This window comes from Rattus norvegicus, chromosome X (genome assembly GCF_036323735.1).
Source record: "Rattus norvegicus strain BN/NHsdMcwi chromosome X, GRCr8, whole genome shotgun sequence".
Lineage (NCBI taxonomy): Eukaryota > Metazoa > Chordata > Mammalia > Rodentia > Muridae > Rattus > Rattus norvegicus.
The window spans coordinates 74,881,743-74,896,952 of NC_086039.1; the positions used below are offsets into that span (position 1 = coordinate 74,881,743).

Here is a 15,210-nt window from a genome sequence, read left to right on the forward strand (position 1 = left end):
TGGGAGTTCAGTCACTACCAGAACCTGGGAAGGCGGCCAGCGCCTGCTGCGTGTGAAAACTGCAAGCAACAACGCCATTTAATAAGCAAGAAGGAGGCGAGCGCCAGAAGCCCAGAGGGACCGTGGGGTTCAGGTGCGGGGCAGAGATGCAGGGGCTCAGGGCAGGCAGGCAGGCACCTGCTCGCCAGGTCCTCTCCACCCGGCCTCTCTTCCTGGCAGCCGCCAGTTCCCACCCCTGACTGCCGCTCTTCCTGATAGAGGATCTTGGAACAGGGCACAGGACAGAGCGAGGAAACACCTGTTTCCAAGAAGAAAAGGGGTGTATGGGGGGAAGCCCCCACCAGGCTTCCAATGGCCTCTCACGGAGTGTGCTCTCCTGAGCCTTGTAAAAGCGCGCCCAGAAAGCCATGGAGATCATTTTTCAAAAAGATCGCTTTCTATGTCTTAGCCTCCACCCCTCTATGCCTAAGCCACAACGTCCCATTTTAAAAGTCTTCTTTCCCTCTGGGATTTCCCGCTCCTCCCAGACCCCTTAAGCGCTCCCACCCTTTGGCGTCTGCAGGGACCTCCACCACCTATCAGTCCTTTCAACGGCAACTGCGTTTGACTTCCAGATCGTTTTCGCTTGCTCAGACCCCTGTGGACCTACAGGTGGGGAGTGGGACTAGGGGACAGCAGAACAAAGGAACCGGAGCGCCCCTGTCCCGGACCAGACACCCCTTCCACAGCCTCTTTTGGGCCAGAGAAGAGGGGCTCAGCAGTACGAGGACGCCCTCCCCCAGCCCGGGTCTCGGGCACTTTCCAGAGGGGAGCAACGGGAGGATGCGTGGGAGGTGGGGGTGGCCCTTGCAGTAGACCGACAGGCAGACCCCCGAGGAACTGCCCTGCGTGGCCGTGGTCGCCGATGGCCTCCACGTACTGGGCTCCGTTATTTCATCAGCAGTTTAAGAAAACCTGCCAAAAGCAGTTATGCCTCACTGCAATGTGTAGCTTTTTCCTGCCATTTTTTTTCATAATAAAAGAGGGAGTGAAGCTCGTTCGCTTGCTCGCTCCCCCCCCTCCACCCCCCTCTCCCAAAAAGAGCCAAATGGATACGAGAAGGGGGGAAAAAAGGAAAGAACCCACACACCAATCTCTGAGGGGATGCCAGTGAGGTGTGGCTTGTATTTAAATATCCAATATGTCAATGGAAGGGGAGTGGGTACGTATATAAAGTGCCATTTGCATCTGATAGCTCCACGAAGCCAGCTATGAGAGGCCAGGAGAGATGGATGCGAAGGGGAAGCCGCACTTTAACTGAGAGCAAGGTCAGGAGCGCGCTACCCCACGCTCCCCGCCGCTGAGAAGTTCTTTGGACGCGAACAGACGTGTGCTGCAGCTGGGCAGAGCGCGGAGCCGAGCAGCGAGCTAGCGAGCGCCGCCGACCCGCCCGCCCGCCCGCCCGCGCCAGCCGGGAGGAGAGGCAGTTCGCGCCCCGGGGCCCCGGCTCGGCCCGCGCCGCCGCCGGCCCCGCCATGGCGGAGGTCGGGGGCGTCTTTGCCTCCTTGGACTGGGACCTGCAAGGCTTCTCCTCCTCTCTGGGGAACGTGCCCTTAGCTGACTCCCCGGGTTTCCTGAACGAGCGCCTGGGCCAGATCGAGGGGAAGCTGCAGCGCGGCTCGCCCACAGACTTCGCCCACCTGAAGGGGATCCTGCGGCGCCGCCAGCTCTACTGCCGCACGGGCTTCCACCTTGAAATCTTCCCCAATGGCACGGTGCATGGCACCCGCCACGACCACAGCCGCTTCGGTGAGGACGCGGCCGTGGGGATGGTGGGGGAGAGGGGGCGGGCGGACCGCGTACTGGGGAGCCGTCGGCGCGGGGCTGTCCCGCAGGGGTCCCTCAACCTTCCCGCATCGGGTGCCATCCTGGCCCGTCGGGGCGGGACGGGGTGGCAGGGCCCTAAGCCTCGCGGCGACCCGGTGGCCCCCCGCGCCCCGCGACGCTCTCCGGAGGGGGCGGAGGCGCCTCACAGTGCGGCCTCTTCCAGCCGCTCCACCCTTCCTCCTCCCGGAGCTAGGGGCTCCCTCTGAGAGACCAACGTCGGGCCTCCGGAGGGAAGCAGGTGAAGTCGGGAGAGGAGCCGGAGTCCTCGCCTAGGAGGCAGGGGACCGTGGCCGGAGGAGCCTTGAAGGTGGCAGACCCGTCGGAACTGATCGCCCAGAGCAGAGCCTTCACCGGCCACGGGCGTGGTGGGCCAGCGGCGGGCACCCGAATCACTTTTATCAAGCCGGGACCCGGCAGTCATGGCACTGGTCATCCTCCGGGTGGCTCTGCCCAGGTTAGGAGCCAATCCAGGAAGCAGGGCATGAGCCGAATAGCTGAGGATCCAGGAAAAAACCTTGCGGTGCCCATTGTGTACTAACGAGTCTTGGGTATCTTTTGCCCAGAACTTACTCCTTGCCCACGTGAGGAAACTGCCCCGAACCCACTGCCAGCCCCAGAAACAGGACAGGAAATGTCTAATCGCCAGGCAGGATTGCCTCTGCCAGCCTGCAACTATACAGAGCACCCAGCTGCCTGCGTCACCATACAGAACTAATTACACTATTAAAATAAGCCTTGATCTGGGACGGAAATCTTTAGGCTTCTAAGCAAATGTGTTTCCCTCTTCAGCCGCTTTTTATTTTCAATTTCCTATTCATTATTAAGCCATCAAGCAGGTGCTGTGACAGCTAGCCTTTCTCCCCTGTCTCAATGTCCTCGGCTTCCTCCCAGAGTCCTTGTAATGCAAGAAAGGCTCTTTCTACCCGCAAGCCGTCTGAAGCTCTGCCTCCCCTCAAGCTCGTCGTGCTTCGTTTTTTCCTACCCTTCCCATCTTCCCATTCTGCATGCTTTTCTAGAGCTGCATCTGGAGTACTCAGTAGAAAGAAGGGAGGAAGGAAGGAAGGAAGGAAGGAAGGAAGGAAGGAAGGAAGGAAGGAGGGAGGGAGGGAGGGAGGGAAGGAAGGAAGGAAGGAAGGAAGGAAGGAAGGAGAGAGAAAAGGATGAAAGAAAATGGGGGCGGAGGACAGAACAGACAAGGGGCAGCTTAAGGCCAAGCCTAGCAAACAACTAGGACCAGGGTTGGCCTTCCTTGCTGGGAGCAGGCAGGAACCCTAATGAGGTCTATGTCATCTTGGAAAAATGCACTCAAACAGAGCTGGAGTACAGTAGGTTGGGAGGGGTAATGGAGGGTTGCAGGTGTCTGTATAAACTTGCAGCAGGTCCTCAAAAGGGTGATGAGGTGGGGTGGGAGGAGAGGGGGTGTTAACTTGGCTTCTTTCCCTTCCATCACTTGCGATTTTGCAGTCCCCTTTTGTTCCTCTTCATAAGGACTGGGACTCCCACCCTGAACTCAGAGGCTCCCAGAAATGGCCTAAAGATATCAGACGGGTCCGTGTATAAAAGACAGATATACACGTGTGCGTTTATATGGATGTGTATAAAGCAAAGTCACGAGATGATAGCAAAATGTGGGGTGGGGGCAGTGAAACTGTGCACTGCCCCCAGCTGCTACAAGTGTTTGTCTGCCTCTGTGCCTGAGCTGAGCCCAATAATCTACAAGGTCAACATAAATCAGTAATAGGCTCTTGGGATAAGTGGTCTTTAATTGCCTCCCTAAAGACACATCTTGATTTCTTTTCATCTCCCAGACCGGCTAAGGGTGTTAAGTTTAAGGAGAAACCAAAGGAAGTAAAGCTGGCAGAGGATGTTTGCGTTGCTGCTTAACCGGCTTGCTTCGGTTTGGGTTTGGCCTTTTAGCAAAAACAAGCAGCCTGAGACCCCCTCCACATCCCCTTTCCCTCTCCTCCTTCCCTGATTTCTTGGCAGTTCTGTGCATTTCCTGTAAAGGAAAGGATAACCGGTCAAAGCTGTCTCTTCGTAACCTCCCCTACCAACTTGCAAACCCACTCTTGCTCAGCTTAGCTTTTGGCACGGGACGAGATGGTGGTTGAGTTTGCTCACACTCTCCGCCCTCCACATTTGAGTTAATCAGCCAGAGTATTCAATAAATCGAAACTTTAACATTCCATAAGTGCTTTAGCAGTCAACATTCCAGCAGGGTAAAGTAGGCCAGACTTAAGATATAAAATATTATAGATCTCTGCTTGGGGGGAGGAGGGAGTCTCCGAAGGCCATGTAAAGTAAATAGCTATTTGTTGTAATTGGAGAGCAGGGCCCCCAAGGATTACCCTGGAATCCATGTGTTCTAAACAAGTCAGGCTGAGCCCAAGTGCAGCCCCGACTCCAAATAATAACCTGTTGGCACTGCACATGCTCCCTGCTCTCCATCTGCAGTCAGTAGCCAGGAGTCGTTCAGTCCCCGCCTGGCTGGTGGCATTTACATGAGGTTCACAGGGGGCCTGACATTCCTGAGGGGCACCTGTGGACTGACAGAGTCGGGCTTGGGAGCCAGACTGGAGGAGAGGCCTCCTGCCAGGTGGGATGGCGCAGGCTGCTGCAGCTGCTTTGGGTTTGGAGCGATCTGGTTCTTATTTGGCAAAGGGCCAGGGCAGCACTGTCTTGGCCCCGAAGGTCTGACAGGATGGCTGAGGGAAGCAGATTAAATGACACATTAGCCAGTCATCTAGCTAGGTTCTGAAACAGTGGGGCCCAGGACAGATCCGTTTTGATTGAGGCCCTGGGGAGAGAGGTGTAAGAAGAGAAGAGTCTGGAAACTGTCAAGAAAATGCCAGAGCGTGAGGTGGGCAGGTCAAGATGAGGCAGGGGAGATGGAGGTCCTGGGCCTCGAAGGGGTGAGAGAACTGATGACAAACTTTGTCTACTTAATACTTTGCCTCAACGCTTTTCTGTTAACACCCCTGTCCAGCTGTGGCTGGGAAAATATGAAAATGGCTTGTTTTCTCTCCCCTCCCATGCTGGCCAGGATTCAGGAGAAGGTTTAGAAATATCTGTTCATCATCATGTGCCACCGGGTTCCCACAGTCTCAATCCAACTAATAGGAAAGTTGGCAAAGGCAAATGATGCCCAAAGACAGCTGGGCAGGGATGATTCCAGCTGTTGGAGACCCCTGTTACTGGACACAACCCAAGCGACATCCTGTATGATCTGTCCTTTGGCATCGGGGTTCACAGAGAGTTGCAGAAAAAACTGTGGTGACTCAAATGGCCACACCTCTTGGGTTTCATGATTTTGTTCTCATACCAGGTCTCTTGAAGTGAGATCACAGGCTGCCCTCTGCTACTTAATGAGTTCAGAGTAGTCCGAGAGCGAGATAGATACTTAGAGATAGATACTTAGAGAGCGAGAGGATACTTAGAGAAAAGGGGACCTGCTGTGATTGGAGACTCGGAGGTAGCCTGCTCTGGAAAAGCAAAGACCTTTAGTAACAAGGATTGGTGCCCATCTGAGTTTAGCACTTAGAACAGAATTGAGGCATGGTGTGGGATCTCCTTGCCAGACAGACATGCTACTTTGAGCATGCTTCTGTTTTTCCACAGCCCTCTCTAGACACAGTAGAGCCAGACACAGAACTAACCCCAGCCTGATCCTGCCAGGACACGGCAGAGTGGTAGGCCAGTTCCTTCTCTTATGTTAGTAACTAGATCTCTCTGACTGCAGCCTAGCTCCACTTAGCTTTTTTTCTATTTTTACACTAGCCTTTTAAGTTACTTTTAATTTGTAAAAAAGCATCAAGGTGCACCATCTGTAACTCCAGCACCTAGGAAATGGAACCAAGAAGATCAAGAGTTCAAGATCATCCATAGTTGCATACAGAGCTCAATTTCCAAGGCCAGCCTGAACTACACAAGATCCTGTCTCAAACACAAGAATTTAAAAGATTTAAGGTGCTGTTTCACTATGTAGCCCAGGCTGGCCTCAAACTTGGGATCCTCCTCTTTTAGCCTCCTAATTCCTGGAATTACAGCCCTGTGTCTGTTTACCTGGTGTGTGTGTGTGTGTGTGTGTGTGTGTGTGTGTGTGTGTGTGTGTGTTCTTTTATTTTCCACACAGGGTCTCCCTATGTATCCCAGGCTAGCTTTAAATTACCTATCTTCCTGCCCCAGACTACCATGTATTAATAGTATAGATATATGCTTCTACATCCAGAAAATGTCAACCTGTTTTATATTAGTTCTTTGAAATTTTATTTTCGATTATGTGGGGTTTGGAGGAAGGAGAGGCACCGGTGCTTGTGTAGAGATCAGAGGACAGCTTTCAGCAGTCTTCCCAGGTGTGAATGTGAATCCCAAGGGATCAAACTCAGATCAGGCTAGGCACTGAGCCATCTTACTAGTCCTACCTTACACTTTAAAAATTACTTACATTTTATTTCTTTAGTGTCTATGAGAGAGAGTGGGGGGGTGTTGGGAGAGAGAGAGAATGAGGGGCATATTGAGAGAGGGGAGTGTTGAGAGACAGAGAATGGGGGTGTTGGACAAGGCATATCTACCGCCCACAATGGCACACACATGTGAAGGTCAAAAGGACAGCTTGGGGAAGTTCTTGCCCTCTACCTCATGGGTCCCTGGAATTGAATTCAACTGGGCAGGCTTGAAAGCAGGTGCCTTTACCTGCTGAGCCACTTGTCAACCCTACATTAGCTTTTCAATAATCCTGCTAATCACCTTCATAATGACCTAACTGCTCAGTGAAATCCCCAAAGCCATTGCTATTTAAGTTTCACTGGGCTATATTTCCCCATTGTAGAGACAGGCAGACTTACATATAATTAAAATGCACACAGCACACTCTAGATATGGGTTCAATCTCCAGCACCAAAACCAATTTTTTTAAGGGCACTGAAATACAAAAGTGCACACACTGTCAAGAAAATACACAGGGGTTAGGGCAGAACGTAGTATAGTGGCAGATGACTTACCTAGCCTGTTCAAGGCCCTGACTTCAGTTCTGAAGTGGGAGGTGTCTGGGGGGAGGATACGGAGCTATAAAGAGAGATGGCTGATGGAAAAGCTCTCAAACAAAGCAAAGGAGTGAAGTTAGCCGTGCGCTTGTGAGACTCATCTTCCATCAACAAAAACACAAACACAAACATCTTGTGAAGCTGGTTTTGGGGACCAAAGTGCAATACTTTCTTTTATCTCTAATTATGATTATTCTATTGGAACCAGCCCATTTCCCAACTTTTGAAACCTCTTTGGATCTTATTATCTTTCTCAGCTATGTGTCTTCTGGAGCTAAGGGAAGCTGGGCTCTTCCTCTTATGAGTTGTTGATTAAAATGTTTACCAGGGACAATTCAATTCAATTCAATTCAGACAATTGAAGATTTGTGTTCATCAAATCTGTGGTTAATTAGCCCCCATCACCACTGTCTGCCCCTTCCTTCCCAACCATCATATGGTATTCTCTTCCCGAAACCATCTGCACTGTACTAGAAGAGGTACTAAGAATCAGGAGCCTGGTGACCTAGATGACCCAGAAGTCAAAGCACTTGCTACACATGCCTGAGATCTAGAGGTCAGTCCCTGGAAGCCATGATAAAGAAAGAGAAGTGGTTCACTCAGAGGATCTGAATGTGAAAACCAAAAGACAAACTCTCAAATGTCCCATAGACTAATGGCAGAACTATATAGATCCTTCAAATTTATCTGAGAGAGCCATCCAAACACATACCCCCAAACCTGCTATCATGATCAAATGCCTACCCATTGCCTGCCAGGTATTGAGCTTCATAGAAAACTTCCCGGGGTTGGGATTTAGCTCAGTGGTAGAGCGCTTGCCTACCAAGCACAAGGCCCTGGGTTCGGTCCCCAGCTCCGAGGAAAAAAAAAAAAACTTCCCACTGGAGTTTTCGACCTGATTTTTCAACCTGATTGCTGAATGAAGTGGTTGTTTTGACTTTAGCACTTGGGGGACAGGTTGCCAGAGACTTTCCCAGCCATTTTTTTAAATCTTTCTTTAGTACATTTGTGTGTGTGTGTGTGTGTGTGTGTGTGTGTGTGTGTATGTGAGAGAGAGAGAGACAGAGACAGAGACAGAGACAGAGACAGAGACAGAGAGAGAAAGTGAGAGAGATTCCATCCAATGCATGTGCCATGGCACACATATGAAGGTCAAAGGACAACTTGCAGGAGTCAGTTCTCTCCTTCCGCCATGTGGGTCCCAGGGATCAAATTCCTGGGCTCGGTGCTGAATCCCTTTGCTACCCTCCAAGCCATCTTACAGCCTCAAATTCCTTATCTCACAGGATCAGCTCTACCTCCTCTGTAGAATATTCAAAATATTACCCTTAATAATTGTAATTGTGGCATGAAAGATAGCTAGGTGTGTGAGCTCGGTGTATGCCTTCAGACAGTTGTAGCAAGTTTTCCATGTCTGCTGAAAATGTGGTAAGAGGGAGGAATCTCGAAGAAGAGCCTAAAGACTATTATCATCTCTCTAGATAATAGATGTACTATTTTCAAAATCATGAAGTCTTCAATACTACCATGATTTAGTTTCCCTGTCCCTTTACCCTCTTCATAATTGATTTTTTTCCCTCATGGGATAAATGAAAACATTTTCAAATCTTCACCTCTAACCTTGTCAGTTAAAAGGACCTTTCTAATTTCTTCCCTTTCCCCTTAAAGTTGCAACATCTCAAATCAGTATGGAGTCCAACGCTACCTGCCAACTCAGCCGTGGCTCAACTTTAAATTCTCAAGAGAAGGGGGGAGAACGACAGACTTGTCAGTTTGGGCCTGAGCAAGCTGAGAACATTTTTCAGGCCAACTTTTCTCTCCTGCCATAAACAGGGTGAACGAACAGAGCATGGCCTGTGTGGCATTCGTTAGAGTCAGCTACAGGCAGTTGACAGCTTCATGTGGTTTTTAAGGACACGAGAGCTGAGAGACTGAAAAATATGCTCAGCCCAGAGGACAGCAAGGGAATGCAGGTGGGTGCCAGAGAGAGACAGGGTGACATGGCATTGAGAACACTGCTTTGCCTTTTCTTGAAACGTGTGGCCTTCCACTCCACTGACGCCATAATTATGGACCATTTGGTAGAAAACCCTCCCACGGTTTCTTCACCCTCACATGCCTAAGAGGCCTGGTGGTATAGCCTAGTGGTAGAGCTCTTTCTTAACATACCCAGGGGCCCAAGTTCCCATGTTAGCTAGCACTGCAAAAGAAAGAAAAATCACACATCTGAGAATATTAAGTGGAGGAAGGGGCTGTTTCTTCAGTTTTACACATAGAAAAGCTGAGGCATGGAGAGAGTGAGCACTTTCTCTGAGGTTTTCAATTCTCACTGCAGAAGACGGGTTTATCGAATGATTCTCTCTGGATATCCAGAGCTGCCTAGAGTTGGGGGTAAATAACTGGTAGCTTATGTCACCTGAACAGCTCGTGCCCCTAGTTCTATGTTAGTAACAGAATGGTGTTCTACTTTTTGTCTCAGGAATTCTGGAATTTATCAGCTTGGCTGTGGGGCTGATCAGCATCCGGGGAGTAGACTCTGGCCTATACCTAGGAATGAATGAGCGAGGAGAGCTGTTTGGATCGGTAAGTTCCAGCTTTTCTATTTATCAGAGGCTTGACCACCGATGTTTAGACAGCCCGAGGCAAAGCATAAAATCGTTTATCAAGCACTTGAGAGCCCTTTTATGACTGTAAAGGACTGGAGTCTTCCTGTTCCTGGTGGTTCAGGCCCTTGCTCCATTATACTGCTTCACTTGTTCAGCCCTCCATCCAAACAAGGTTTTCTGGGATACATTTGCTTTCACAGTTTCCATTAGAGGGCCTACTAGTGCTGTGATAAGAGGAAGCCATGCTGGCTGGTGAGTAAATGCTCTCAGGGTTTGGGGCATTAACCCATCTAAAAAGCACATCTTAGTTTTAATGGGTGCCCATGAGCAGTGGCTGATGAGCAGGCACAAAATAATATAGAGTGGAAGAACCAGCCTTCCAGTAAGGATTCTCAAGTTAATAACCCAGCCCCTGGTTTCCAGATTGCTTCAGCCGAGCCCCCAAAGGCCAAATAACACCAACAAATGAAGAATGAGGGTTCCAGGACTAGTGACAGCCCCGACCCCTAGCAAAGAAGGGGCTGGCTGCAATACATTTTCTGTGTTCTGGAAGCTAGCCCGGCATTGGGGCATAACTTCGCTGGCCTTAACCCTTTCAGGGCCATCCCAATATTCTGACTTGGACTTTTGAGTCACATAGCATGCTTTCTGGCTGGCTACACCCCATGAAATCAGAACACATTTTTCCCTGACACCTGGGAGATAGGCCTGTCCCCAGCACTCAGTATCAGGCACCCCAGCAAACAGAATGGTGCCCCGATCAACTATGAGAAGGGCCAGAAGCAAAAGACCCAGGAGCTGCCAGCTTGAAGTAGCCAGATTGGAGGAGCTTTTCAAGCAGATCTTTTCTGAGCTTTCCAACTGACAGGCTGCTCATTAGGAGAGATCACAGCTCACCTCCCATGCAGCTTTATATAGACCCATGGCCTTTGCCTGCCAGTTGATGTGGGTGACTGTAATCTCAATGCATTCGAGCATTATTAGCCCTAAGTAGGAAGTGAGCTCGGTCGGTGCCAGAGGAGCATTGGAAGGGCCATAATGGAAATTCTAGGGTTTAAAGAGCCAGCCAAGCCAACTCCTCCAAATCTCTTTGCTTCAGCAAAGGTCACACCCAAAATATTTTTGTTTGACTCCTGAAGAAGGATGAAGAAGATAACACCGGGAGGGTTTTGTGCTGCTTGGAAGGAAAAAAAAAAGATGCCTTGGTCACACGGGGAGACAGGACTGAAATTTTCTAATCTCAATGTGCTATTGCTATTTCAGGGTTTCACCACCAGCAAGCTGGGATGGGAGGAATAGTCATGTAATGGGCTCTGCTTTATTTTCTCACCCTCACAGAAGAAACTCACACGAGAATGTGTTTTCCGGGAACAGTTTGAAGAAAACTGGTACAACACCTATGCATCCACCTTGTACAAACACTCGGACTCGGAGAGACAGTATTATGTGGCCCTGAATAAAGACGGCTCACCCCGGGAGGGATACAGGACTAAACGACACCAGAAATTCACTCACTTTTTACCCAGGCCAGTAGATCCTTCTAAGTTGCCCTCCATGTCCAGAGACCTCTTCCGCTATAGGTAATGGACCCCTGGTGCCACCTCTGTGACCCATGTACTCTGTGACCATGGTTGGCTCTGCAAACACTATACTCATAGCTTTTCAACCCTTCCTTCCTATCAATTAGATAACAGAGAAGCACTTACTGTTCAACATGACCCAGCTGTCCCCTTGTTCAAAGTGTATATCAAGGTTGGGTTATTCTGGGGAGGGACGTGGGGGGAGGGGTTGTTCCGAGGGAATCTTGTATATACTTTTTGTTTTACTCATGTTCTTTCCCGGGAGGTGGCATGACAAAGAACAAGGGTTCCCACTAAGGGCCAAAGCTGTCTTGCCTCACAATCTACCCAGATACCTTGAGATGGGGTACAAATGAAAGACCAAGGAATCTGCCACAGATGCTACCTAAAGAGCTTTGGGAAAGTGTCATTTGGAAAATCCTAGGGGCTCCCACCCTGCTGCAAGCCATCCCTACCCTAGCTCTGTAGATCTCTCATTCGTCCTGACATGCAGTTTTCCTGCCACCAGAAAGTGGGAGATATGGGGTAGGTTGTAAGGAAATGATATTAAAATGTAAGCATGGATACTGTGCATAAGGACAAACTATTTATGAAATGTATATGCTATTTATTTTATATATTTATTTATTTCAAAATAATTTTATTTTTAATGAGAGATGCTATGACTGGATTTTCTTCAGAAAGAATAAGGTCCTATTGAAACAGGAAAAATGAGTTATTAAAGGCTTTTATTTGGCAATAAAATTGTCTTTAATTATAAAACCAGTGTCTAATTCTATTGCTTTGTACATTCAGTAGAATGAAGAGGCTGGCCAGCTCTTTTTCTCCAGGTTAATAAAATCCCCAATGGCAGGCCCATGCAGCTTGAGCTGGCTGACTCCATCACTCAGTGTGGTAGCATTATCCAGGAGCCTGGTCCCATGACTTATGGGAGCTTTAGGAAGACCTAAACTAACAGCTCTTACAGAAGCTCCCATTTGTAACACTTAGGATTAGGCTTAGAGTTACCTTTCTTGGAGACTTGAAGGCCCAAAGCTCTAAGAACAGAGACCTAATCAGTGGATCTTTATTTCAGATATGAAAGTGAAGCCATTTAAAATAGTAGTCAGCAAGGAGAGGAGTTTTTGAGCCAGTCAACTTCCCTGCTAGAAGACATCATCCTACTGGCTGTGACCATCTGCAGCATCTTTTACCAGGGCTTCTCCTAGTGGGTTCTGTGAAACTGGCAGCATATCCCTTCAGAGCAGCCCTTACCCGGCACCTTCACCTGGAAACTGCTCAAGGATAGAAATCAGTAGAAACTTGGTTCAGGGCCAGGGCACTTTGCATGGTACCAAGTTTTCAAGAGAATCCCTAAGCACATCACATGGTACATGTGATCCCTAAGCACATCATGATAGATTTTTGTTAGTGGTTTTTTTGCAGCCAAATAGTTCATAAGTAAATTGGTGTGCAAGTGCTAGTCCAGAGAATGAAGGACTAGTTTCATACCTCAGAGCTCTCCATCTTTGAGATCAGCCCTAAGGTACTTGGCTTCAAATCTGTGGACTCTTGACTGGTATTTCCAGAAGTAGGGGTGCAAGAGGGTGAAATCAAAATGATAAAAGTCTTGGTGAGCATACCAGCAGTATGAAGGCCTGATGGGCAAAGGTTTGGAATCTAGGATAGTTCTTCCTCATCCTGCCCACATGTAGGCATCCACTACTTTTCTAACTAATTATACCTGTGAGTCAGACAGGTCCCGGCTCACATGCAAAGCAAACCCAGTGATATAGATACAGATCAATGGTGAAGTGCTTCTTCGCGTGGGACAGGCCCTAGATTCCACACACACCCCAACATCACAAAAAAGCAAAACCAAAATAGCTATTAAAGCTCATTCCAATTTAAGTAGCCAATGAAGAAGTCAGACATATGGGGATACTTCCCTGAAATGCCAAATAAAACTGTGGTGAGAGCTAAGTTGGGGGCTGGGACTGTAGCTCGATGGACGAGCTCTTGCCTTCCATGATTGGCTCAGTTCGTACTGCTGCAAGAAATAAGTAAGTAAATAAAGACAAAAACTATCGGACAAAAAGTAAGTTATTGCATGGCATGTGGTCATTGGCTAGCATGCTGATTGGGCGAATCCCCAAGGTGGACATTTCAGCAGACTAGGCTTAGTAGGTTGCTTTCCAACAGAGATAATGTCTGTTTTGAAGAACCAACAGGATTAAGGAAGGCAAAACATTGTTTATGTTGAGCTATGGAAAAGAGATACTGTCTATAAAATTCTCCAAAATTAAAAACCAGTTATATCAAAAAAAAGTTATGTCCCTTTGAAATAGGTTGTCTCTATGTATCTCAGGCTGGCCTAGAAACTTTCTATGTATTCCAGGCTGGCTTCAAACTCATAACCCTTCTTCACCAGCCTCCTGAGTGCTGACTTTATAGGTGTGCACCACCCCATCTGGATTATCATGTCAGCAGTGAGCATCAGACCTTGATAGATTTGTTTGTTTGTTTGTTTGTTTTGTTATTTTTAGTTTTATTTTCGAGACAGGGCTTTGCTATGTTGTCTTCAGACACCTTTGATCAAATCATCTTCCTACTTCAGCCTCCTGAGCATTAAGACTACAGATATGAAATACCACACTCAGTTTCACACCTTCATAATTGTGATTTTTGTTACTGGTTTTGGTTGTTAGGTTAAATTTGGTTTGGTTTTCTTGAGACATGTCTTTATATAACCCAGGCTTGCCTTGAATTTGATTTGAACATTGGACCCTCGTTTCTCTACTTAACAAATGCTGAGTTTATAGGCATGCACCATCATAGCTGGCTGCACCTTGATTTTATTTTTAAATTCACTTTCATTACTTTTTAAATTTAGTGCTTGCATGCATGCATGCATGCATGCATGTGTGTCTATCTGTCTGCAGGTATGCATGTACTATATGTGGAAGTCAGAGGACAATTTGCAAGAGTCAATTCTCTAACTTCCATGTGGGGTCTGGGAATTGAACTAAAATCATCAGGTTAGACAGCAAGTACCTTTACCACTGAGTTATCTCACTTGGCCCTACATCTTGATTTTAAAACCAAAATCTTACCTAAGCTATCTATTGGTGTTTGGTTACCTAGAACTTTTGGTACCTTATGAAATAGCATGAAATCTTCTGTAGCCAATAAGAAAATGACATCTCTCTGCAAGCAAGTCTACCGTTACTTAAATGGGCCCGTTAGCTCTGGCTTGGAAAGACCACAAGCACCATTATTACACAGCAGGATGTGCAAGAAAAATGCCATAGCAGTGAGGCAGGGAAAGACCCTAAATGCCTTCTTCCCTCTGGATAGAAAGAAATAAAGGAGACAAGACTAGAAGAATGCCACAGCAGGGGCTTGCTCTTGCTGATGAACTCAGGGTAGCAATCAGTGCCACACGTGGCCATAGATTAGTAATCCCAACTACTCTCATTTTTAAAATTAGGGGTAAATTCTGGAAATGAGATGTCAGATGCATGAGCTAGTCATCAACAGCAGACTGATAGCGTATTACCAAAGTGCTAAAACAGTGGGTTATGTCGCACCAACCTAAAGAGAATTCTAGAAAAGTAAACTCTGCAGCTCTGGCCTTGGATGAACCTATGTACAAAGTCATCTTTGCATCCCTTCCCCATGGTTGGACTATTTCTGGAGCAAGACAGGCACTTGGGAAGTCTCGAGTAAATGCTAATTAGTTGAAAGAATGAATGAATAATTGGGTAAACAGGCAGAGCCATACATATTTCTTTTATCATGTATACAGGTCTCTGTATATATGCATACAAATGGTACAGATACTGGATGAGGAAGTACTTAGGTATTCTATACCAGAATAATCTAGAGTAATATGTCAAGTTGTAAGTATACCTGAATAGGACTAAGACAAACTTCGGTGTGTCAACAGAAAGAAAATTAGTTCCCTGTCACTATAAGTGTTTAAGCAGAGTCTAGACAACCACTTGACAAGAATATTGTGTCATGTAGTATAAACAAGGTATATACTAGATAAATGGTGGGATGTGGCTATTAACTTACCACCTATATATTCTGCAAGTCTTCCAGAATTCTCCTGGACACCAACAGTGATCCTAG

General features: G+C 47.7%; 1 protein-coding gene and 1 non-coding gene across 3 annotated transcripts; both read left to right on the forward strand.

Annotated features, from left to right (window-relative positions):
* Window positions 1–1,120: 1,120 nt before the first annotated feature.
* On the forward strand, window positions 1,121–11,856 carry Fgf16 (fibroblast growth factor 16). 2 transcript variants are annotated; one of them, XM_039100003.2, is made up of 3 exons: window positions 1,121–1,788; window positions 9,388–9,491; window positions 10,778–10,906. In XM_039100003.2, exons 1-3 carry the CDS (start codon window positions 1,515–1,517, stop codon window positions 10,811–10,813), a joined length of 414 nt encoding a protein of 137 aa, XP_038955931.1. In that variant the 5' UTR covers window positions 1,121–1,514; the 3' UTR covers window positions 10,814–10,906. The 2 variants fall into 2 exon arrangements, with proteins under 2 accessions (XP_038955931.1, NP_068639.1); NM_021867.4 differs by having other exon boundaries at window positions 1,253–1,788; window positions 10,853–11,856.
* Window positions 7,690–7,769, forward strand: Trnag-acc8 (transfer RNA glycine (anticodon ACC) 8). The gene has a single exon. It is a non-coding gene; the product is annotated as a tRNA-Gly (tRNA).
* Window positions 11,857–15,210: the final 3,354 nt, after the last annotated feature.

Coding starts and splice junctions, on each gene's coding strand:
- Fgf16 (NM_021867.4), top strand. CDS start 1,515: ATGGCGGAGGTCGGGGGCGTCTTTGCCTCCTTGGACTGGGACCTGCAA. Junction 1,789..9,387: donor CCACGACCACAGCCGCTTCG/GTGAGGACGCGG, acceptor TTTTTGTCTCAG/GAATTCTGGAATTTATCAGC. Junction 9,492..10,852: donor GAGGAGAGCTGTTTGGATCG/GTAAGTTCCAGC, acceptor TCACCCTCACAG/AAGAAACTCACACGAGAATG.